General features: G+C 40.9%; 1 protein-coding gene across 3 annotated transcripts in view; it reads right to left on the bottom strand.

Annotated features, from left to right (window-relative positions):
* The window catches only part of LOC117507330 (chemokine-like protein TAFA-1), a 623,151-nt gene that overhangs the window by 104,238 nt on the left and 493,115 nt on the right, over positions 1 to 25,798 (bottom strand). For all 3 annotated transcript variants that reach the window (XR_004559685.1, XR_004559684.1, XM_034167174.1), the window contains exon 3: positions 20,556 to 20,696. Coding sequence is in view for 1 of the 3 variants with exons in the window: in XM_034167174.1 (XP_034023065.1) it covers positions 20,556 to 20,696 (141 nt within the window). In the remaining 2 variants the exon portion in view is untranslated. The remainder of the gene's footprint in view (positions 1 to 20,555; positions 20,697 to 25,798) is intronic.

Below are 25,798 nucleotides of genomic sequence, written 5' to 3'. Positions count from 1 at the left end.
CAAATGAATGTGCATACTGCGTCTTCCACACGAAGGCAGCGGTGTGGTGATGAGCGCTTAATCTCGGTGTATGTGATCAGCGCACCGAGGCTGAAGAGATATGAGTGTTTGACTTGTTAAAAGGGATGTTCTTCAGTAAGAGTCTCATTGGCCCTGACATAACTGGGACATAATTCTCCTTGTCAAAGCTAATAATCAATTCCCACTACAGGGAGAATCTGACAGCAGACCCCCCACTGAGCATGGCGCCTCCCATCGCGAGCTGTCATCACACTGTCATACATTAATAACAACCGGATCACTTACCAATAGCAAATGTAATAACCTCATATGGTCAATATTCATGAGGCGGTAAACAGTCAACAATGGGAATGGTATTTGCTTTGATGTTGAAGCTTGATGCTAATGAGCTCTAATCAGGAATACTTTTCCTGCACATTTGGCCAAACATAAAGCAGCTTTCATTCCTTTGGGCTCTGTAGTCATGTCCATGCCAAATATCCTCTGAAGACATAGTTTTGATCTGTTACATCAGAGAGCTGGCTACTTTTTTGGGTGCATAACCTGTGCACGGTGCAGCGGTGGCAGGTGCTCCCTAGAGGGAGGGGTGGCAAGATGAGCCAGGTTTGCTGCATCATTTCTCATCTGGATGGAACATTAATAACGCCGGGTCCTGGGGAGAAAGCTCCATCTGGGCCAGGCTGGTGTGCTGCTGTGGGAGCGGACCACTGCCTCCACAAGTCTATAATCCCTCACGGAGTCCAACAGCAGCCCACGGGCCCAGCTGACAAACACACACAACTTTCAGCTTTTCTAAACGATTGAAATGTCTGAACAGAATGCACCGCCTCCCCGTGCCCCCTCATTTCAATACTTTGATAAAACTTAATTAAATGTCACGTGCATGGCACACCATGCTTCCAACTACAAATGAGCTGTTATGGATAATGACATAATTATTTATTCTGCCCTTCAGCGCTCATCCCATGGTGGGTTCAGTGTTAAATAAATAAACAGCCTAATCCACTTCCAAGCTGACAACAAAGTGTCAAGAGGTCAAAATTAATATGAAGGCCTGAGAAAATCAAATAAACCACTGACAAATCACTACTGTGACTACCGTGTTGCTATAGCAATGGGCTTCAACAGCCAAAATGTAAATGAGTGACTCAGTAAGTCAATGAGTCCATCCCAGCCAACTTGTGTAGACAATCATTTTGAAACAATAAATGCTATCATCTTGTATCTCATCAAATTAAAACAACATAATAAGAGCAAACATAACTGCATCTGGTCAGTGTTTATGCACCACATTGATTGAAAGAGCAAACAATCTAGTGAAAACAATTTCAAACACTGTTGCGGAATCAGTATCAATAGGAAGAAATCACTATGTTGGCAAATACTGGATGAAATATAGAAAAGAATTGGAAACTAAAACTATACACTGTAAAAAAGTTTGTGGAATTAACAGTGAAATCCTGTGAGATCATGACATGAATAACTGTAAAAAGAATAACAATGGAGTTATGTTTAATTTACAGCACACACACACATCTTCAACTGCTTAGTCCAATTAAGGTTTGCGGGGGCCTGGAGCCTATCCCAGGAGTTTTTAATTTGTAAAATTGGAACCTTTTTTTTACAAGTTGTCCATGGGGAGTTACTACTGGTATACTGTTGAGAAAAAAAGTTGAGAAAACCTAAAATCTCAAGGTAAGCAGTTGCAATAAATTTTTAAACTTACTCAACTTAAAAACATTGATAGGATGTTATTTTATAGGTTGAGTAAACTCAACATTGTCTCTGTAGGGAGTTTCTGTGTTTTCTGTGAACAACCAAGCATTCCCACATCTCACTGTTGATGATCCCAGTGGCTTGAGAAGGCCATGGATATGCAGCCACGTTTCACCTGGCAGCAGAAAATAGATGGTTGTTTTCAAGAGGTGGGGATGGACTGGTTGTCTGCCTGGGTGGTTGCCATCCAGGACATGGGGAGCTTCAGTGAGAACCACTGCATGCTCCCAGACCTGACTTAATAACTTATAATAGTACAGCAACACATTGAAATGGGCGTAAGTAAGGGCCCCTTCACACATAGCGCGAAGTTTGGACAAAGTGCACACTTAGTGCGCATGACGCAGGAATCGTGTGCAAATCGTGTGAAATCATCCCTACATCCAACGCCTCATACACCTGTTGCTACAACTATTTGCACACACAAGCGCCAGAAAGAGAAAGTGTGCGCTGTGCAAACCCATCGCACCCTCTTGAGGCAGGTGTCAACCAAATTCCAGGTGACACGCACGAACATCTATCACCGCTCGCATGGCACTTAGAAAATGTGTGGCCAGTCACACTCATCACACGACAGCAGACTGCAGATGACCACTGTCGTACTGGCATAGAAATGTGTCTAAGTTCCACACGACTGTAGCTTTGGTGCGTGCACTGAGAACTGACAGGAGGTGTGGCTATGACAGAAGCAGCTGTGTTGATCTGTCATTCTGGACATTCCAGCTACACAACACCTACTGTGTCTGGACAGACATGGACCACCAACTGTCCACTATGAGGCACTTGTATCTGATTGCTGTATTTACGTGGATATAAATAAAAACATATATCACTGTGTCGACAAGCTGCAGCCAGTGAGCGTGCACACAAAGCGGTCATTGACAGTCCACCAGGTTCAAACAGACCGTCAGATCAGAAGATGCATCGGGCAATCTGACCGTCACGTCACCCATGTAAGATCTGTTCCACATGACGGGGTGTCTGTGCTGCGGCGCGCCGTCCAGAAGACACGTGTGTTGGGCAGGACACGCGTGCGGCCAACTGGATGCACCGGCCCAACAGTTGTGGACATGATCAAAGCACACTGCTTCTCATTCATGTCATTTCATGACTGTATGTCTGTGACCATGGATCATCTACAGAGGAACTGAACGGATCATATTTGTATTGCTCGCTTGATAAATGCGGTGTTTTTATACAGTGTGGGATTTTAATTTTTTTGTAATACTTCCATGTCCTTCCTGATATGAGGCAGCTTCCTGCAGCTTTGAAATAACAGCTCAATAGCTTAGTGGTAAAGTCACTGACTGGGAATTAGAGCTTTTGAAAGGTGCGAGTTCATGTCCCGGGTGGTGTGTTTTTTTCTTCTTTTTTTTTTATTCCACGTAAGTGGCGTGATGTCGTTCCACAGGTACCAGCTGGTTTTGATTTATTCCACATAAGCGGTGTGACGTGGTTCCAAACGTACCGGCTGTTTTTTTTTTTTATTCCACATAAGCAGCATGATGTGGTTCCACACGTACCGGCTGGTTTTTATTTTTTATTTATTTATTTTATTCCACATAAGCAGCACGATGTGGTTCCACAGGTACCGACTGGTTTTTATTTATTTATTTAGTTATTTATTTTATTCCACATAAGCAGCGTGATGTGGTTCCACATGTACCGGCTGTTTTTTTGTTTTTGTTTTTTCCACATAAGCAGCATGATGTGGTTCCACACGTACCTGCTGGTTTTTATTTATTTATTTTTTATTCCACATAAGCAGTGCGATGTGGTTCCACATGTACTGGCTGGTTTTTAATTATTTATTTTGTCCACATAAGCAGCGCGATGTGGTTCCACATGTACCGGCTGGTTTTTATTTATTTATTTATTTTGTCCACATAAGCAGCGTGATGTGGTTCCACAGGTACCGACTGGTTTTTATTTATTTATTTAATTCCACATAAGCAGCGCGATGTGGTTCCACATGTACCGGCTGGTTTTTATTTATTCCACATAAGCAGCATGATGTCGATACACACATACCGGCTGGTTTTTATTTATTTATTTCACATAAGCAGCGCGATGTGGTTCCACAGGTACCGACTGGTTTTTATTTATTTATTTATTTATTTTATTCCACATAAGCAGCGTGATGTGGTTCCACAGGTACAGTCTGGTTTTAATTTATTAATTTATTTATTTTATTCCACATAAGCAGCGTGATGTGGTTCCGCATGTACCGGCTGTTTTTTCTTTTTTTTTTTTTTTTATTCCACATAAGCAGCACGATGTGGTTCCACACATACCGGCTGGTTTTTATTTATTTATTTATTTTATTCCACATAAGCAGCGCGATGTGGTTCCACAGGTACCGGCTGGTTTTTATTTATTTATTTATTTTATTCCACATAAGCAGCGCGATGTGGTTCCACAGGTACCGACTGGTTTTTATTTATTTATTTATTTTATTCCACATAAGCAGCGTGATGTGGTTCCACAGGTACCGACTGGTTTTTATTTATTTATTTATTTTATTCCACATAAGCAGCGTGATGTGGTTCCACAGGTACCGACTGGTTTTTATTAATTTATTTATTTTATTCCACATAAGCAGCGTGATGTGGTTCCGCATGAACCGGCTGTTTTTTTTTTTTTTTTTATTCCACATAAGCAGCATGATGTGGTTCCACACGTACCGGCTGGTTTTTATTTATTTATTTATTTATTCCACATAAGCAGCGCGATGTGGTTCCACATGTACTGGTTGTTTTTTATTTATTTATTTATTTTATTCCACATAAGCAGCGTGATGTGGTTCCACACGTACCGACTGGTTTTTATTTATTTATTTATTTATTTTATTCCACATAAGCAGCGTGATGTGGTTCCACAGGTACCGACTGGTTTTTATTTATTTATTTATTTATTTTATTCCACATAAGCAGCGTGATGTGGTTCCACAGGTACAGTCTGGTTTTAATTTATTAATTTATTTATTTTATTCCACATAAGCAGCGTGATGTGGTTCCGCATGTACCGGCTGTTTTTTTTTTTTTTTTTTTTTTATTCCACATAAGCAGCACGATGTGGTTCCACACATACCGGCTGGTTTTTATTTATTTATTTATTTTATTCCACATAAGCAGCGCGATGTGGTTCCACAGGTACCGGCTGGTTTTTATTTATTTATTTATTTTATTCCACATAAGCAGCGCGATGTGGTTCCACAGGTACCGACTGGTTTTTATTTATTTATTTATTTTATTCCACATAAGCAGCGTGATGTGGTTCCACAGGTACCGACTGGTTTTTATTTATTTATTTATTTTATTCCACATAAGCAGCGTGATGTGGTTCCACAGGTACCGACTGGTTTTTATTAATTTATTTATTTTATTCCACATAAGCAGCGTGATGTGGTTCCGCATGAACCGGCTGTTTTTTTTTTTTTTTTTTATTCCACATAAGCAGCATGATGTGGTTCCACACGTACCGGCTGGTTTTTATTTATTTATTTTTTTTATTCCACATAAGCAGCGTGATGTGGTTCCACATGTACCGGCTGGTTTTTATTTATTTATTTATTTATTCCACATAAGCAGCGTGATGTGGTTCCACACGTACCGGCTGTTTTTTTTTGTTTGTTTTTTTTTTATTCCACATAAGCAGCGTGATGTGGTTCCACAGGTACCGGCTGGTTTTTATTATTATTATTTTTTTTATTCCACATAAGCAGCATGATGTGGTTCCACACGTACCGGCTGTTTTTTTTTTTTTTATTCCACATAAGGAGCGTGATGTGGTTCCACAGGTACCGGCTGGGTTTTATTATTATTTTTTTTTTTTTTTTATTCCACATAAGCAGCATGATGTGGTTCCACACGTACCGGCTGTTTTTTATTTATTTATTTATTTATGTATTTATTCATTTTTATTCCACATAAGCAGCGTGATGTGGTTCCACAGGTACCGGCTGGTTTTTATTTATTTATTATTTATTCCACATAAGCAGCGTGATGTGGTTCCACAGGTACCGGCTGGTTTTTATTTATTTATTATTTATTCCACATAAGCAGCGTGATGTGGTTCCACAGGTACCGGCTGGTTTTTATTATTATTATTATTATTTTTTATTCCACATAAGCAGCGTGATGTGGTTCCACACGTACAGGCTGTTTTTTGTTTTTTTTTTATTCCACATAAGCAGCGTGATGTGGTTCCACAGGTACCGGCTGGGTTTTATTTTATTTTTTTTATTATTATTCCACATAAGCAGCATGATGTGGTTCCACATGTACCGGCTGTTTTTTTATTTATTTATTTATTCATTTTTATTCCACATAAGCAGCGTGATGTGGTTCCACACGTACCGGCTGCTTTTTATTTTTATTTTTTATTCCACATAAGCAGCGTGATGTGATTCCACACGTACCGGCTGTTTTTTTTTTTTTTATTCCACATAAGCAGCGTGATGTGGTTCCACACGTACCACCTGGTTTTTGTTTTTTATTTATTCCACATAAGCACCGCGATGTGGTTCCACACGTACCAGCTGTTTTTTTTTTGTTTTGTTTTTTTTATTCCACATAAGCAGCATGATGTGGTTCCACACATACCAGCTGTTTTTTTTTTTTTTTTTTTATTCCACATAAGCAGCGCGATGTGGTTCCACACGTACCAGCTGTTTGTTTTTTTTCTTTTTATTCCACTTAAGCAGCGTGATGTGGTTCCACAGGTACCGACTTTTTTTTTTTTTCTTTTTATTCCACATAAGCAGCGTGATGTGGTTCCACAGGTACCGACTGTTTTTTATTTATTTATTTATTTATGTATTTATTCATTTTTATTCCACATAAGCAGCGTGATGTGGTTCCACACGTACCGCTGGTTTTTATTTTTATTTTTTATTTATTCCACATAAGCAGCGTGATGTGGTTCCACACGTACCGCTGGTTTTTATTTTTATTTTTTATTTATTCCACATAAGCAGCGTGATGTGGTTCCACAGGTACCGGCTGGGTTTTATTTATTTATTTTTTTATTATTATTCCACATAAGCAGCGTGATGTGGTTCCACAGGTACCGGCTGGGTTTTATTTATTTTTTTTTTTATTATTATTCCACATAAGCAGCATGATGTGGTTCCACATGTACCGGCTGTTTTTTATTTATTTATTTATTCATTTTTATTCCACATAAGCAGCGTGATGTGGTTCCACACGTACCGGCTGCTTTTTATTTTTATTTATTCCACATAAGCAGCGCGATGTGGTTCCACACATACCAGCTGTTTTTTTTTTTTCTTTTTATTCCACATAAGCAGCGTGATGTGGTTCCACACGTACCACCTGGTTTTTGTTTTTTATTTATTCCACATAAGCAGAGTGATGTGGTTCCACACGTACCAGCTGTTTTTTTTTTTTTTTTTTTTTTTTTTTTTTATTCCACATAAGCAGCGTGATGTGGTTCCACACGTACCAGCTGTTTTTTTTTTTCTTTTTATTCCACATAAGCAGCGTGATGTGGTTCCACACGTACCAGCTGTTTTTTTTTTTTCTTTTTATTCCACATAAGCAGCGTGATGTGGTTCCACACGTACCAGCTGTTTTTTTTTTATATTTATTCCACATAAGCAGCGCGATGTGGTTCCATATGTAACAGCTGTTTTTTTTTTTTCAATTTTTTTTTTATTCCACATAAGCAGCGTGATGTGGTTCCACAGGTACCGACTGGTTTTTGTTTTTTTTATTTATTCCACATAAGCACCGCGATGTGGTTCCACACGTACCAGCTGTTTTTTTTTCTTTTTTTTTATTCCACATAAGCAGCACGATGTGGTTCCACAGGTACCGACTGGTTTTTATTTATTTATTTATTTTATTCCACATAAGCAGCGTGATGTGGTTCCACAGGTACACTCTGGTTTTTATTTATTAATTTATTTATTTTATTCCACATAAGCAGCGTGATGTGGTTCCACAGGTACACTCTGGTTTTTATTTATTAATTTATTTATTTTATTCCACATAAGCAGCGTGATGTGGTTCCACAGGTACCGGCTGGTTTTTATTTATTTATTTGTTTTATTCCACATAAGCAGCGTGATGTGGTTCCACACGTACCGGCTGGTTTTTATTTTTATTTTTTTTATTATTCCACATAAGCAGCGTGATGTGGTTCCACACGTACCGGCTGGTTTTTATTTTATTTTTTATTTATTCCACATAAGCAGCGTGATGTGGTTCCACACGTACCGGCTGGGTTTTATTATTTTTTTTTTTTATTATTATTCCACATAAGCAGCATGATGGGGTTCCACACGTACCGGCTGTTTTTTATTTATTTATTTATTTATGTATTTATTCATTTTTATTCCACATAAGCAGCGTGATGTGGTTCCACACATACCAGCTGTTTTTTTTTTCTTTTTATTCCACATAAGCAGCGTGATGTGGTTCCACACGTACCAGCTGTTTTTTTTTTTTGTTTTTTTTTATTCCACATAAGCAGCGTGATGTGGTTCCACACATACCAGCTGTTTTTTTTTTTTTCTTTTTATTCCACATAAGCAGCGTGATGTGGTTCCACACGTACCGGCTGTTTTTTTTTTATTTTTATTTTTTATTCCACATAAGCACCGCGATGTGGTTCCACACGTACCAGCTGTTTTTTTTTTTTTGCTTTTTATTCCACATAAGCAGCGTGATGTGGTTCCACAGGTACCGACTGGTTTTTGTTTTGTTTGTTTATTCCACATAAGCAGCGTGATGTGGTTCCACACGTACCGGCTGTTTTTTTTTTTTCTTTTTATTCCACATAAGCAGCGTGATGTGGTTCCACACGTACCGGCTGTTTTTTTTTATTTTTATTTTTTATTCCACATAAGCACCGCGATGTGGTTCCACACGTACCAGCTGTTTTTTTTTTTTTTCTTTTTATTCCACATAAGCAGCGTGATGTGGTTCCACAGGTACCGACTGGTTTTTTTTTTTTTTTTTTATTCCACATAAGCAGCGTGATGTGGTTCCACAGGTACCGACTGGTTTTTGTTTTTTTTTTTTATTCCACATAAGCAGCGTGATGTGGTTCCACAGGTACCGACTGGTTTTTGTTTTTTTTTATTTATTCCACATAAGCAGCGTGATGTGGTTCCACAGGTACCGACTGGTTTTTGTTTTGTTTTTTTTATTCCACATAAGCAGCGTGATGTGGTTCCACAGGTACCGACTGGTTTTTGTTTTTGTTTTTTTATTCCACATAAGCAGCGTGATGTGGTTCCACAGGTACCGACTGGTTTTTGTTTTTTGTTTTTTATTCCACATAAGCAGCGTGATGTGGTTCCACAGGTACCGACTGGTTTTTGTTTTTTGTTTTTTATTCCACATAAGCAGCGTGATGTGGTTCCACAGGTACCGACTGGTTTTTTTTTTTTTTTTTTTTATTCCACATAAGCAGCGTGATGTGGTTCCACAGGTACCGACTGGTTTTTATTTCTTCCACATAAGCGGCACCATGTGCTGCACCTCACACTGTTCCTGCTTGAAAGACACCAGTGTGTGCACATACTCTCACACCGGGTTCGCACACGCCTGACCATCGCCGCAATGTTTTGTGGTGTGTTAATTTTGAACTCTTTCGTGCTGTTTCGCCGTAATCGACCAGACGTCGACCAAAATCGCACTGTGTGTGAAGGGGCCCTAACTTTTCCTCTCTTAATTTTAATTTGGACTAAAAAAAGTGTTGGAGTTGACACACACACACTGATTTGATGTAGAATGAAAAGTAGAACAATGAAAACAACAACAAATTTCAGTTCCAAATGGAATGTGCAATTGCTATACATGTTTTCAGTGCAAAGAAATTCCTGCTGGCCACGCCCACTCTCCCACACATGCAGAGTTCCAGTTGTCTCAGATGTCGGAAGTTGTGACTGGGAATGATGTCACACCTGAGTTAAATGCGTTCCAGTTTCCACACAACAGTACACAAAGGATGAACCACAAAACGAATGTGGTCCACCAAATAGACCTCATGAAAGAAGGCAGATAGGTCATGAGATACGTCAGTGTTTACATTTAACTCTCGCTTTGTAACGCAGTGTAGCCAGTTATTGTTTTTAGCAACATCAAACACATTAGAGAATATTAGTGGCAGCAGTTGGTAAACACATTATGCAGGATTTTGCTCATAAAAATACTGTTGCAAAGCCTCTAAAAGACAGCAGATCAGTCCAGTGTGAATAACTTAAGTTGGACACAATTAGATTAGCTGCAAAAATTCACTGTCTCATTTAATACACTGCCCACATGTTGGAATCAACTGAAGGTAGTCTGCCTACAGGATTTATTAATCAAACATACTACACGCATGATAAGATTTTCATGAAGGCAGAAGGAATTTTTTTGCAGCTTTGCACACTGATCATGGTTCAGGTTCATTAACAAAGTGAGAAACCAACCCGTTTTAACCCAAATGTTGCTGAATTGTGAAGGTGGCAATACGGGTATGATAATACAACCCATGGTGAAGGCTGTATTATCATAGTGGCAATAAAAATATTAAATTAATTTAAGTAAATTTGGTCAATGGTATGCTGGTTTAGTGATTAATACTGCTGCCTCACAACAAGAAGGTCCTGGGATCACTTAGGCCTTTCTATGTGGAGTTTGCATGTTCTCTCCATGTTTGCGTGAATTCTGTCCAGGTGTTCTGGCTTCTTCCAACATTCAAAGACATGCAGATTAGATGGTGACACTAAATTGATCATAGGTGTGAGTTCATGTGTGAATGTGTTTGTCTGTCTATTCACGGTTTTATAGTATCACAGAATCCTTTGTGCGCTGGGGAGGGAGGCTTGATAATGACTCAGCTTAATGCTAACTTTAACATTGAAAATGCCATACACATGCTAATGCGTTAGCATCGGTCCCGTTTTTAAGTTACAAAATACATCTATTACAAAATACATCTATCACCTGTTTTAGAAGACCATAACAGGTCGGTTTAACATGAAAAAGATAATTACTCACAGACATATGCTCTTTAGAGTTTTAGTGAGGAAAAATTAAGATAAACCGAAATAAAACAAAAGAACCAACAAAGCAGCAGATCGAAGCACTGCTTCATTGGTTCAAGGTTCAAAGCAATGCCGCGCTGCCGAAACGGTTGATTATACAGACCTGCTGCAGGGTCTGTAATCAATGTAGGGAAATGATCATTTTCTGAAGGATCGATGAGGGAATCGTTCAGCAAAAAGGCTATCGATATTGATGGATCGAATAATTTCTTAAGGATACCCAGAAAGAACCGGTTCCCGACACGCAACCCTAACAACACACTTTTTTTAAAAATAAAACTCACATTAAAGACTCACGTTTATCTTAGTTAAACACCTAAATACATAATTTGGTTGAACTCACCTCCATAACGACGCAATGTTGCAAAGCATGTTGCTTGTTCACTCCACCACCTGCTGACAACGAAATCTCGGCCTCCCCAGTGAAGATGTGATTACGCGTGAGATTTGACAAGGCGTCAGTTTGTGGCCCTGAGACAGACTGTAGATCTGTCTGGGGTGTACTCTGTATTTTGCCCTATGATTGCTGGGATAGGGCCCAGCCCACCTGTGACCTTCTATTGGCGTAAATGGGTATAAAAAAAATGAATGCATACATTTGATTAGTGCTCATATGTTGTTTGTGTTACACTGCATGGGCCATGCAGAAACAGTTTTACATCACAGAAACAACAGATTTGTGTTGTTGTCCTGTCTGACAAGGCCGTTCTCTGTAGTATTTCATACAGACTGCATGCAACTGCCAACTTGGCCCTTCTCACTCGCACAGCTAAAGCAGGCGATTAGGTGTTAGACGCCATCTTTTGGCCATTGTATTGCTGTCAGACAAATGCAACTGACTACCGATGGCACAGCAGTGGTCAACATCTTCAACATGCCTATTTCAGGGATTGAACATATTTTTCATCTTATGAACTAAATGCTGTGTTTTCTGTAAGAAAATTGTTTTCTTGAGCCTGTCTAGGCTGTGTGTGGTGAATGAACCATCGTCAAGCTTGAAATGAGCCAAATTCTCTTGTTTGTTATGCAGTCTGGTTGTCTGCCTCTCTTCATGACGACAATGCAGTCTGCTAAAGTAGAATGGGGAGCTGAATCTCAAGGTCATAACGCAGTAAATGATTCATTCAGGAGATGTATGAAACTACAGAGCAAACAGAATCTTTTTCAAACAGTTCTGAAGGACAAAAAAAAAGAAGAGGCTCTTCAGCAAAGTCTCAGGTAATTTCTCATGAAAGCACTAAAAAGTTCCTTTGTGACATTCTAGACTCAAAACTAATGTACAACCCCAATTCCAAATGATAAACTTTATTGTTATATAATATTTGTTATGTAATATTTGTGCAAATATTTGCTCTTTTGAAATGGATGCCTGCAACACGTTTCAAAAATGTTGGGACAGTAGTATGTTTACCACTGTGTTACATCACCTTTCCTTCTAACAACACTCAATAAACGTTTGGGAACTGAGGACACTAATTGTTGAAGCTTTGTAGGTGGAATTCTTTCCCATTCTTGCTTGATGTACGACTTCAGTTGTTCAACAGTCCGGGGTCTCCATTGTCGTATTTTGCGCTTCATAATGCGCCACACATTTTCAATGGGCGAGAGGTCTGGACTGCAGGAAGGCCAGTCTACTACCCACACTGTTTTACTACGAAGCCATGCTGTTATAACACATGCAGAATGTGGCTTGGCATTGTCTTGCTGAAATAAGCAGGGACGTCCCTGAAAAAGATGTTGCTTGGATGGCAGCATGTGTTGCTCCAAAACCTGGATGTACCTTTCAGCAGTGATGGTGCCATTACAGATGTGTAAGATGCCCATGCCATGGGCACTAACACACCCCTATACCATCACAGATGCTGGCTTTTGAACTTTGTGCTGGTAACAATCTGGATGGTCTTTATCCTCTTTTGTCCGAAGGACACAACATCCATGATTTCCAAAAACAATTTGAAATGTGGACTCATCAGACCACAGCACACTTTTACAGTTTGCATCTGTCCATTTCAAATGAGCTCGGGCCCAGAGAAGGCGGCGGCGTTTCTGGATGTTGTTGATGTATGGCTTTCACTTTGCATGGTACAGTTTTAACTTGCACTTGTAGATGTAGCGACGAACTGTGTTAACTGACAATGGTTTTCTGAAGTGTTCCTGAGCCCACGTGGTAAGATCCTTTACACAATGATGTTGGTTTTTAATGCAGTGCCGCCTGAGGGATCGAAGGTGACGGGAATTCAATGTTGGTTTTCAGCCTTGCCACGTACGTGTAGAAAGTTCTCCAGATTCTCTGAATCATCTGATTATATTATGGACTGTAGATGATGGAATCCCTAAATTCTTTGCAATTGAACGTTGAGAAATATTGTTCTTGAACTGTTGGACTCTTTTTTCATGCAGCTGTTCACAAAGTGGTGATCCTTGCCCCACCTTTGTTTGTGAATGGCTGAGCCTTTTGTGGATTCTCCTTTTATACCCAATCATGACACACGTGTTTCCAATTGGGTGTTCTTTGAGCATTCATCATTTGAAATGTGCTGCAGGCATCCATTTCCAAATAAGCAAATATTTGCAAAAAAACAACAAAGTATATCAGTTTGAACATTAAATATCTTGTCTTTGTGGTGTATTCAATTGAATATAGGTTGAAGAGGATTTGCAAATCATTGTATTCTGTTTTTATTTACATTTTACTCAATGTCCCAACTTCACTGGAATTGGGGTTGTACATTAGTTTTGAGTCTAGAATGTCACAAATGAACTTTTTAGTGCTTTCATGAGAAACTGCCTGGGACTTTGCTGAAGAGCTTCTTCTTTTTTGTTGTTGTACAAAGGATACCTGTGCTGTACTGTGCACTCCTTTGTATTTCTGCCAGGTAAAAAACAGAGTTGTATATTCCAGAACCTTGCTGAGGTACAACTGTGATTAAGTAGCCACATGAAGCCCACTGAGCAGCTCCGTCTGGACCTTCATGGAACATCTCTGGTAACTATGACAATTTGGTGTAATTTATTTTTGTGAGAACACAGAGACGACTGTGACCTGGTGGAAGGATGGCAGTAAATGAACCCTGCCAAGCAAAGGAGGCATCACAGTTCTGTCTCGCTAGACTTGTGATTTCTCCTGCTCCCTCTCCCATGGAGCTGCTTCTGCATGATTGTTTTCTACATCTGAGGTAATTCAGGTGCACCAGCCTGGAGCTTCCCTGACTTGTGTTTATTAGTTATTCATTTCCATCAGCCTGCATTGCCATTGGCTATGCTATCTGCAGCGTGCACACTGCTCAGGTGTTCGGCAGTCCATCCCAGCCTGGAATATTGTGTGTCTTGTGAGGCCCAGCGGCACAGCACTACAGTGTTATTAATGGTCAAGTTTATTTCTCATCATTAGTAAAATTACAACATATTTATGTCACTTTAGTAATATCTCTCTATCTATATATCTATCTACAGCAAGTAAAATAAGTATTATACACGTCACCATTTTTCTCAGAAAATATATTTCTAAATGTGCTATTGACATGAAATTTTCACCAGTTCTCCGTAACAACACAAATAATCCACACATACAAAGAAACCAAAACAAATAAGTACAGAACAAAGTGGAATGACACAGGGAAAATGTTATTGAACACACTTACTGAAATTTATTTAGTACTTTGTACAAAAGCCTGTGTTGCCAATAACAGCTTATGGAGAAACTAGTCACATGCATTGATTGCTCAGGTGTGGTTGTTCAAATCTTGAAGGTTCAGTGGACCTCTTTTATGAACTCTAATCTTTAGTTCTGTCCATAGTTTTTCTGTTGGCTTCAAGTCAGGTGAGCCATTCTAGAAGTTTTATTTTCATTATCTGAAACTAAGAGTTTCCTTGGCTGTGTGTTTAGGATCATTGTCTTGTTGAAATGTCCACAGTCATTTAATCTTCATCATCCTGGTAGATGGCAGCAGATTTTTATCAGGAATGTCTGGGAACAATTTTCCATTCATCTTTCCTTCAATTAAATGAAGTTTACCAGTACCGCCAGCTGAAAAACAGCCCCACACCATGATGTGAGGTCTGTCAGAGGCGTGCCGCAGGACCAACAGTGCGACAAATACGCCATCACAGCCTTTTTTTTTCTTTTTTTTTAGAAAATACATTTATCTGCTTGTTGATTTTAGCCATTTCATGCTCCTGTTACAAGACAGTGATTGTTGTGCAGTGGTAAAGTTTCCATCTGGTAATCACAACGTGCGGGTTCAAATCCAATGGCATTGTTTTCTTTTTATTTAACCAGGGTTATTTAACCGTGGGCTTCTGTATTGCATTCCTTTTTATGTATTATTTATATCAACCCAGTGATATTCACTAATTATACAGCTGGTTTTTATTTTATTTTCCTCCACATCAGTGGCGCAATGCGGTTCCACATGTATCAGCTGGTTTTTATTTTTTATTTATTCCACATGAGCAGTGCTAGGGAACTTGTTTTCCTGCTCAAAAGACCCTGTCGTGTGCACAAACCGTGGCACCAGGATCGTGCATGCCTGCCCGTCAGTGGGATGTTTCGTGGTTCGCTCATACGAGCTATATATACAACAAAACTTGTCCACATTTAACCCATCCTAATTAGAGTTAGACACAATCTAACCATTAGGAGCAGTGGGCAGCCACAGTCCAGCACCCGGCGACCTACTCCAGATGCAGACGCTGCCTTGGTCAGGGGCAGAGAAAGGAGCAGACCCTAAATAAGAATGATTTTTATGTCTTGTGTGTCGTCACAGTCTTGTATGATGAGTGTGCATACAGGCCATGGCAGTTGAATGTATTTGTTTTCTTTGAAACAATTGTACCTGGTAATCACAGGTCTTTCTGAAGCTCTTCACAAGTGGTCCTTGACTCTTGGACAACTCTTCTTATAATTTGTGTCACTCAGAAATATTGTGAGGAGCACATGGTCATGGTCAGTTTATGATGAAATTACATTCTTTCCACTTCCTTATGGCCCAAATAGTGCTCACTGGAACATTTAGAAGTTTATAAATTGTTCTGTAACCAATTACTTCAATATGTTTCACAACAATAAGGTTGCAAAGATCTATACTTTTTCCTATCATGAGATGCTTCTTGTGTGACACCTTGGTAATGAGACACCTTTTACAGCCCATCAGTTGTGATTCGACCAGCTGATATTAATGTGCACTCATCACAGGCAGGATTGCTTTCTAATTAATGATAGATTTCAGCTGGTGTTTTGCCTTTCCATGCCTTTTTGTACCTTCCTTTCTTCAGGTGTTCAATACTTTTTCACTGTGTCATTTCACATTATGAAATGTAACTTCATTTATGGATATCTATGGTTTGGTTTCTTTGTATGTGTGGATTACTTTGGTTGTTACTGACATCTTGTGAAAAGTTCATGTCAGTAGCACCTTTACAAATAAATTTACTGAGAAAAATAGTGATGTGTTCAATTATTTTACGAACTGTATATATATATATATATATATATATAGTAGGGGCAGAGCTGGAAGATGATGGAGGATTTTCATCAATTTCCCTGGTGGAAGTCACTGAGGTAGTCAAACAACTCCGCAGTGGCAAGGCCCCGGGGGTTGATGAGATCCGTCCAGATATGCTGAAAGCTCTGGGTGTGGAGGGATTATCTTGGATGAGATGTCATCACACTACTGGGGCATCACACTACTGAGCCTCCCTGGTAAAGTCTACATCAGGGTGCTGGAAAGGAGGGTTCGGCCGATAGCCGAACCTCTGATTGAAGAGGAACAATGTGTGTTCCGTCCTGGTCGTGGAACAACCAACCAGCTCTTTACTCTCATAACGATCCTGGAGGGCGCCTGGGAGTATGCCCACCCAGTCTACTTGTGTTTTGTGGACTTGGAGAAGGCGTATGATCGAGTACCCCGGGAGATATTGTGGGAGGTGCTGTGGGAGTATGGAGTGAGGGGGATCCTTTCTCAGGGCCATCCAATCTCTGTACTCACAAAGCGAGAGCTGTGTTTGGGTGCTCTGCAGTAAGTTGGACTCGTTTCCGGTAGGGGTTGGGCTCCGCCAGGGTTGCACCTTGTCACCAATCCTGTTTGAGATATTCATGGACAGGATATCGAGGCGTACTCTAGGGGAGGAGGGTATCAGGTTTGGTGGGCTCAGGGTCTCATCACTGTTTTTTGCAGATGATGTGGTCCTGTTGGCTTCATCGGCCGGTGATCTCCAATACTCACTGGATCGGTTCACAGCCGAGTGTGAAGCAGCTGGAATGAGGATCAGCACCTCTAAATCTCAGGCCATGGTTCTCAGCAGGAAACCGATGGATTGCCTACTCCAGGTAGGGAATACGGCCTTGCCCCAAGTGAAGGAGTTCAAGTTCAAGTACCTCGTGGTCTTGTTCACGAGCGAGGGGACAATGGAGCGTGAGATTGGCCGGAGCAGCAGGGGCGGTATTGCATTTGCTCTTCTGTACTATTGTGACGAAAAGGGACCTGAGCCAAAAGCTCTCAATCTACTGGTCAATCTTCGTTCCTACTCTCACCTATGTCATGAGGGTTGGGTCATGACCGAAAGAACTAGATTGTGGGTAAAAGCGGCCGAAATGGGATCCTCAGGAGGGTGAGTGGCATCTCCCTTAGAGATAGGGTGAGAAGTTTGGTCATCCGTGGGGAGCTCGGAGTAGAGTCGCTGCTCCTTTGCGTTGAAAGGAGCCAGCTGAGGTGGTTCGGGTATCTGGTAAGGATGCCTCCTGGGCACCTCTCGTGGGAGGTGTTCCAGGCACGTCCATCTGGGAGGAGACCCTGGGGAAGACCCAGGACTAGGTGGAGAGATTATATCTTCACACTGGCCCGGGAACGCCCAAGGAGGGGAAGTCTGGGGTCCTTGAATGGCCACTTAAAGCTGGCTCCCAAAGTGAGGTATTCCCCGCAGATGCCTATGATAAAATGTCCAACTTTACAGCAGAAATACATGTTTATAACCTGATACAAAAAATGGTTTTGTTCTCTCAAGCTTCTTTCCCCTTTCATAACAACAGCACATGGGAAATAGGATTTGCTGAGTGCATGTACGATACAAACTATTATCAAAATAGTGAGACTGTAAGAATTATTATTATGACTTATTCAATTCAAAAATGCTGGAATAACTCATACAATGAGAGGCACCTAGCTCATTGAGGAGGTACCGTGACCTCTCACAGGTTTCAGTTCATATTCATTCAGGGAATATTCTCCCAAATTGTGTGAAGAGCATATATTAATTATTACTTGCAATTTATGACTTGTACAAAATTTTTAATCATATATTACTTTATGACCTAAAATTTACATTTTTACCTAGACCATGGATGTTGTTATGCATGTGCTTGTTATTTTGTTAGTTGTAGGATAACAACAAAAAAAGAAGTGATTTTCATAAAACCTAATGGAAAGTTTGGACTGTTTTGAAACAGAAACATGACATTTTCATTAGATAAAATGAATAAACAGGCAGCTCTAAAAATGTCAAAGTAATTTTAAGACTGACTGAGATGGTGCTTGGGTCTTATACACTCAACAAAAATATAAACGCAACACTTTTGGTTTTGCTCCCATTTTGTATGAGATGAACTCAAAGATCTAAAACTTTTTCCACATACACAATATCACCATTTCCCTCAAATATTGTTCACAAACCAGTCTAAATCTGTGATAGTGAGCACTTCTTTGTTGAGATAATCCATCCCACCTCACAGGTGTGCCATATCAAGATGCTGATTAGACACCATGATTAGTGCACAGGTCTGCCTTAGACTGCCCACAATAAAAGGCCACTCTGAAAGGTGCAGTTTTATCACACAGCACAATGCCACAGATGTCGCAAGATTTGAGGGAGCGTGCAATTGGCATGCTGACAGCAGGAATGTCAACCAGAGCTGTTGCTCGTGTATCGAATGTTCATTTCTCTACCATAAGCCGTCTCCAAAGGCGTTTCAGAGAATTTGGCAGTACATCCAACCAGCCTCACAACCGCAGACCACGAGTAACCACACCAGCCCAGGACCTCCACATCCAGCATGTTCACCTCCAAGATCGTCTGAGACCAGCCACTCGGACAGCTGCTGAAACAATCGGTTTGCATAACCAAAGAATTTCTGCACAAACTGTCAGAAACCGTCTCAGGGAAGCTCATCTGCATGCTCGTCGTCCTTATCGGGGTCTCGACCTGACTCCAGTTCGTCGTCGTAACCGACTTGAGTGGGCAAATGCTCACATTCACTGGTGTTTGGCACATTGGAGAGGTGTTCTCTTCACAGATGAATCCCGGTTCACACTGTTCAGGGCAGATGGCAGACACCGTGTGTGGCATCGTGTGGGTGAGCGGTTTTCTGATGTCAATGTTGTGGATCGAGTGGCCCATGGTGGCGGTGGGGTTATGCTATGGGCAGGCGTCTGTTATAGACGAAGAACACAGGTGCATTTTATTGATGGAATTTTGAATGCACAGTGATACCGTGACAAGATCCTGAGGCCCATTGTTGTGCCATACATCCAAGAACATCACCTCATGTTGCAGCAGCATAATGCACGGCCCCATGTTGCAAGGATCTGTACACAATTCTTGGAAGCTGAAAATGTCCCAGTTCTTGCATGGCCGGCATACTCACCGGACATGTCACCCATTGAGCATGTTTGGGATGCTCTGGACCAACGTATACGACAGCGTGTACCAGTTCCTGCCAATATCCAGCAACTTCGCACAGCCATTGAAGAGGAGTGGACCAACATTCCACAGGCCACAATTGACAACCTGATCAACTCTATGCGAAGGAGATGTGTTGCACTGCATGAGGCAAATGGTGGTCACACAGATACTGACTGGTATCCCCCCCAATAAAACAAAACTGCACCTTTCAGAGTGGCCTTTTATTGTGGGCAGTCTAAGGCACACCTGTGCACTAATCATGGTGTCTAATCAGCATCTTGATATGGCACACCTGTGAGGTGGGATGGATTATCTCAGCAAAGGAGAAGTGCTCACTATCACAGATTTAGACTGGTTTGTGAACAATATTTGAGGGAAATGGTGATATTGTGTATGTGGAAAAAGTTTTAGATCTTTGAGTTCATCTCATACAAAATGGGAGCAAAACCAAAAGTGTTGCGTTTATATTTTTGTTGAGTATATGTACTCAGAGTGCTTTTCTAGATGGGTAATGACTTTGTTTGATTGACAATTTATTGTTTAATGTTAAATCTCTTCACCAAATCAGAAATATCTAGTGAATTAGAGGCACACTCACCAAACCACAAAAAACACTCCAAGGCACAAGAGCCATTTCATTGATGTTAGCCACAACCTATAAATCAAACATTTAAACCGTATGCATGATTTTTTTTTTTTTTTAAACAGAGGTTCATGCATTATTTCCTAACAAAGTAAATGAAAAATATAATATCATTCAATGTTGATTGGAATGAACAACATTTTCTGGATCTGCATGAAACCTTAATAGATTCTTCCTAGGCCCATGCTCCACCCATCTAACAGTTTTCACAAAAATCAGTCCACAACTTTGAGATTAAACTTGGAATAAAATATATATGGGTTAAAGCATATCCCATATCTGATGACATTTGCTTTGAACAGTAGCTGTCAGCCACATAATTAATCATCATATTATGAACACAACCTATTGCTGAAACACAGGAGATTTGCTCACCATCCACACAGGAGGGTTTGTTGCGCGTTGTTCCAGCCACTTTTCCCGGTAAACAGGAGCACTTGACTGTTTGAGAACGCTCTTCGATACGATTCTTGTTACAGCATCGGTGGGCAGCAATCACCTCACACGTTCCTCCCTCTGTAGACAAATGAGCAGACAGAGGTGTGATCAGTGCAAGAGAAACAGAAAATGATCTCAACAGTACAGCTTGCGTTAAGATTCCAGGTTGAACTGGTTAATATTTTCCTCACAGGTACAGTGAGGAAAATAAGTATTTGAACACCCTACGATTTTTGGAGGGGTCTGAAATTTTCATCTTAGGTGCATGTCCACTGTGAGAGACAATCTAAAAAAAAAAAAAAATCCGGAAATCACAATGTATGATTTTAATAATTTATTTGTATGTTACTGCTGCAAATAAGTATTTGAACACCTGTGAAAATCAATGTTAATATTTGGTACAGTAGCCTTTGTTTGCAATTACAGAAGTCAAACATTTCCTGTAGTTTTTCACCAGGTTTTCACACATTGCAGCAGGGATTTTGGTCCACTCCTCCATACAGATCTTCTCCAAATCTTTCAGGTTTGGAATTTCAGCTCCCTCCAAAGATTTTCTATTGGGTTCAGGTCTGGAGACTGGCCAGGCCACTCCAGGACCTTGAAATGCTTCTTACGGAGCCCCTCCTTAGTTGCCCTGGCTGTGTGTTTGGGGTCATTGTCATGCTGGAAGACCCAGCCACAACCCATCTTCAATGCTCTTACTGAGGGAAGAAGGTTGTTTGCCAAAATCTCGCAATACATGACTCCATTCATCCTCCCTTCAATACGGTGCAGTCGTCCTGTCCCCTTTGCAGAAGCGCACCCCCAGAGTATGATGTTTCCACCCCCATGTTTCACGGTTGGGATGGTTTTCTTGCGGTTGTTCTCATCCTCTAAACATGGTAAGTGGAGTTGATTCCAAACACCTCTATTCTGGTCTCATCTGACCACATGACCTTCTCCCATTCTCCCATGTCTCCTCTGGATCATCCAGATGGTCACTGGTGAACTTCAAACGGGCCTGGACATGTGCTGGCTTGAGCAGGGGGACCTTGCTGCCCTGCAGGATTTTAAACCATGACAGCATCATGTGTTACTAATGTAATCTTTGTGACTGTGGTCCCAGCTCTCTTCAGGTCATTGACCAGGTCCTCCTGTGTAGTTCTGAGCTTTCTCAGAATCATCCTTACCCCACAAAGTGACATCTTGCATGGAATCCCAGACCGAGGGAGATTGACAGTCATCTTGTGTTTCTTCCACTTTCTAATAAATATAAGGTTAGGCTGAAAAGTTCTAAGGCTCCCCATGAAGGAGTAATGCATTAACTGCATTATAATGACCCTTAGAACTTTTCAGCCTACCCTCGTAATCATAACAGTTGTTGTCTTCCACCAAGCTGCTTGCCTGTTGTCCTGTAGTCCATCCCGGCCTTGTGCAGGTCTACAGTTTTGTCCCTGGTGTCCTTAGACAGCTCTTTGGTCTTGGCTATGGTGGAAAGGCTGGAGTGTGATTGATTGAGTGTGTGAACAGGTCTCTTTTATACAGGTAAAAAGTTCAAACAGGTGCAATTAATACAGGTAAAGAGTGCAGAATAAGAGGGCTTCTTAAAGAAAAATTAACAGATCTGTGAGAGCCAGAATTCTTGCTGATTGGTAGGTGTTCAAATACTTATTTGCAGCAGTAACATACAAATAAATTATTAAAAAATCATATATTGTGATTTCCGGATTTTCTTTTTTAGATTATGTCTCTCACAGTGGACATGCACCTAAGATGAAAATTTCAGACCCCTCCATGATTTCTAAGTGGGAGAACTTGCAAAATCGCAGGTTGTTCAAATACTTATTTTCCTCACTGTAGGTAGGTAGGTGCCTTCCATCTGAATGGTTAGCAATAATATGAAGAAAACAAATTTGTTGTAATTTTATGTTTGTTAGTTTTTTTAACCTTTCATGTCACATCTCTGCACATTGCAGTGTCATCAATAGCAGGACAGAAGTTAAATTTATATATGTATATGAAAAAACACTTCCCACTTGTACTGTTTTACAGTACAGGTCCAACAGTGGCTCGCACTTTTAACATGAGTTTCACTCACAACAGCTTTTCCATCAGCAGCTTCTGAAGTGTCTCTACCATTCACAACAAACAATCCTGGATACGTTTTGACAATATGTCATGATTCATTTTTGGTGATTTCACTATCTCCTCTTGTGTCGTTGCTCCATCCTTAGCATCCTTCTCCAGATTTACCCTACAATCTCCAAACCATGTCAATCACATCTTTCTGACTGTCTCCAAACAGTCCTACTCGTCCACTGGCTGATGGGCTCCCCATGCGGCCCTCCCACGGGTCTACTTCCTGTGTATTTTCTAGTAGCCATGGATCTCCACTTCAGGAAAATGTATGATAACATTAAAAAAACTTGTTCCCGAGGCACTTACTACAAGCATTTTTAATGTTGTGCAACAGGCAGAGGAAACAAATGTGGTAATATCTCCTAACCCTGACAATCAACACAAACAAACCACCACTCAAAATGTCAGTATTTAAATGCTCTTCCACATGATATATAATCAATGCGAATTAGGTCAACAAGTAGGTCACCAGAGGTCAAAAGGTTACAGAATTTAGTCCATGCCAAAATCTGACCCATCTTTATGTCAGTGTCCTGGTGCTAAATGGGGTTGAGTAGATTGCTACGGCCTAGGCCTACTGCTGATGCTGCTCTACACATCACAAGTACCAATTCTCTGATGCTGCTCTATATCACAAGTACCGGTTCTCTGAAAAGTTCTCATGAAAATGGCATAATCATCCACAACAGCTCTGATATTCCAACATGTAAATGTTTAATCAGGGTACAGGTAGGTACAGAACAGTACAGGCCTTTATTAAAACCATAGCCTTTGAATATTCAACTGACAAAGATGGTTTATTCAGAAAGTGAAAGTGCACAGACCAACTCAAAACACCAGGCCCGACTGTGATCAGTGTTGATATTGGTTTCCACCTGTGGATATATTCTTAGGGAAAATTGCCCAATGAAATAAGTCACGGAATAAGTCACAAGGAATCAAAGATGGCCACTGAAATTAGTTATGTGTCGTTTTTGCACTCTCCATTTATGACTTTGGGTTCCATAAGAATGCCACCAACTTTCTTTCATGAGTCTGTCTTGACATTACGGAACCCCTCCTTAGTTGCCCTGCCTGTGTGTTTGGGGTCATTGTCATGCTGGAAGACCCAGCCATGAAATCATGGTTGGGTCTTCCAGTACGGTCACCTAATATGCATGCATGCATATTAGGTGACCGTACTGATATTCACGGAGCGAGTTAAGAAGCCGGAGCGCCCAGAGAGAACCCATGCAAATGCCGGGAGAACATGCAAACTCCACACAGAAAGACCACAGGCGGAAATCGAACCAATGACCTTCGCATTGTTAGGCAAAAGCGCTAACCACTAAGCCACCATGCTGCCCCCATATAGAACTTACAACCCTAATTCCAATGAAGCTGGGACGTTGTGTAAAATGTAAATAAAAACAGAATACAATGATTTGCAAATCCTCTTCAACCTATATTCAATTGAATACACCACAAAGACAAGATATTTAAATGTTCAAATTGATAAACTTTGTTTTGTGCAAATATTTGCTAATTTTGAAATGGATGCCTGCAACACATTTCAAAAAAGCTGGGACAGTGGTATGTTTATCCCGTGTTACATCACCTTTCCTTCAGCACAGAGTTTAAAGAAAAAAAGCATAAAAATGTGCTTGAAAAACCTCAGCTCTGTTTTTCAACTCAGAGCTGCTGTGCAGTGGATATGGCTCTGTGCTCACAGCTCACTGAAAGTTGGCAAAGTGGGCAGTTCAACTGAACGCCGACCTCCACCTTCTCACAGGCTGGTTTCAATGCTGCGATTGACCCACAATACAAAAATAATAGTAACACACAGTGACTTGGAGAACACGTTACTGAAAAAAGAAGTCAGATTAGAGTATCAGTGTCGCAGACTGAACGGTCCCCCCTAAAAATTTGTCCACCCTGCCTCCACTGTCTATGCGTTATTTTGGAGCTCAGCAGCTCGTCTGAGACAGTCTCTTCACCCAAAGCGATCAAATAGATTAATGGGCTGTCAGCATATGCTGGGTAAATCATCATGGTGTGACAGTTGCATACCTTAATCAATGTAGCCCTCATTTTTGCCAAATGTTTCACAAGTCTGCATACGCTGGCTAAATTGCCAAGGTGTCACAGCTCCATTACAGGAGCACTTTGTCAGTTCTTCCCAGCTTGCTGCAATAGGTGAAAAGGTTCTCTATGTTATCTGCCACATTTCACCTTTTTTTGTCCAGCTTCAGTTGGCAGTACTATTGGTTTCAAGGTTTGAAATCATTGCCTGGTCTCACATTATCTCAGCCTGATAGGCTGCACGGTTTCTGTGGTCCTTTAGTGCTGTGGTTGGTATAATTGAGTCATATGATTTCTGCTTGTGGGGAAAAAGAGTTATTCTTGCTATGCACTAGATCTGCTGGCTTGATGCTGGAAAATGCTTTTGGCAGCTTGGAGACTCTCTTCACCAATGTGTCTACATTTACAGGTTTCCACACTCCTTATCCATGGTTAGGACCTGGATATTGGAAAATCAATCAATCAATCAATCAATTTTTTTTATATAGCGCCAAATCACAACAAACAGTTGCCCCAAGGCGCTTTATATTGTAAGGCAAGGCCATACAATAATTATGTAAAACCCCAACGGTCAAAACGACCCCCTGTGAGCAAGCACTTGGCTACAGTGGGAAGGAAAAACTCCCTTTTAACAGGAAGAAACCTCCAGCAGAACCAGGCTCAGGGAGGGGCAGTCTTCTGCTGGGACTGGTTGGGGCTGAGGGAGAGAACCAGGAAAAAGACATGCTGTGGAGGGGAGCAGAGATCGATCACTAATGATTAAATGCAGAGTGGTGCATACAGAGCAAAAAGAGAAAGAAACAGTGCATCATGGGAACCCCCCAGCAGTCTACGTCTATAGCAGCATAACTAAGGGATGGTTCAGGGTCACCTGATCCAGCCCTAACTATAAGCTTTAGCAAAAAGGAAAGTTTTAAGCCTAATCTTAAAAGTAGAGAGGGTGTCTGTCTCCCTGATCTGAATTGGGAGCTGGTTCCACAGGAGAGGAGCCTGAAAGCTGA

The sequence above is a fragment of the Thalassophryne amazonica genome, chromosome 3, assembly GCF_902500255.1.
Source record: "Thalassophryne amazonica chromosome 3, fThaAma1.1, whole genome shotgun sequence".
In the NCBI taxonomy this organism is placed as follows: Eukaryota; Metazoa; Chordata; class Actinopteri; order Batrachoidiformes; family Batrachoididae; genus Thalassophryne; species Thalassophryne amazonica.
Note: the sequence above shows the minus strand (reverse complement) of the source record. Positions and strands in the feature narration are given on the sequence as shown.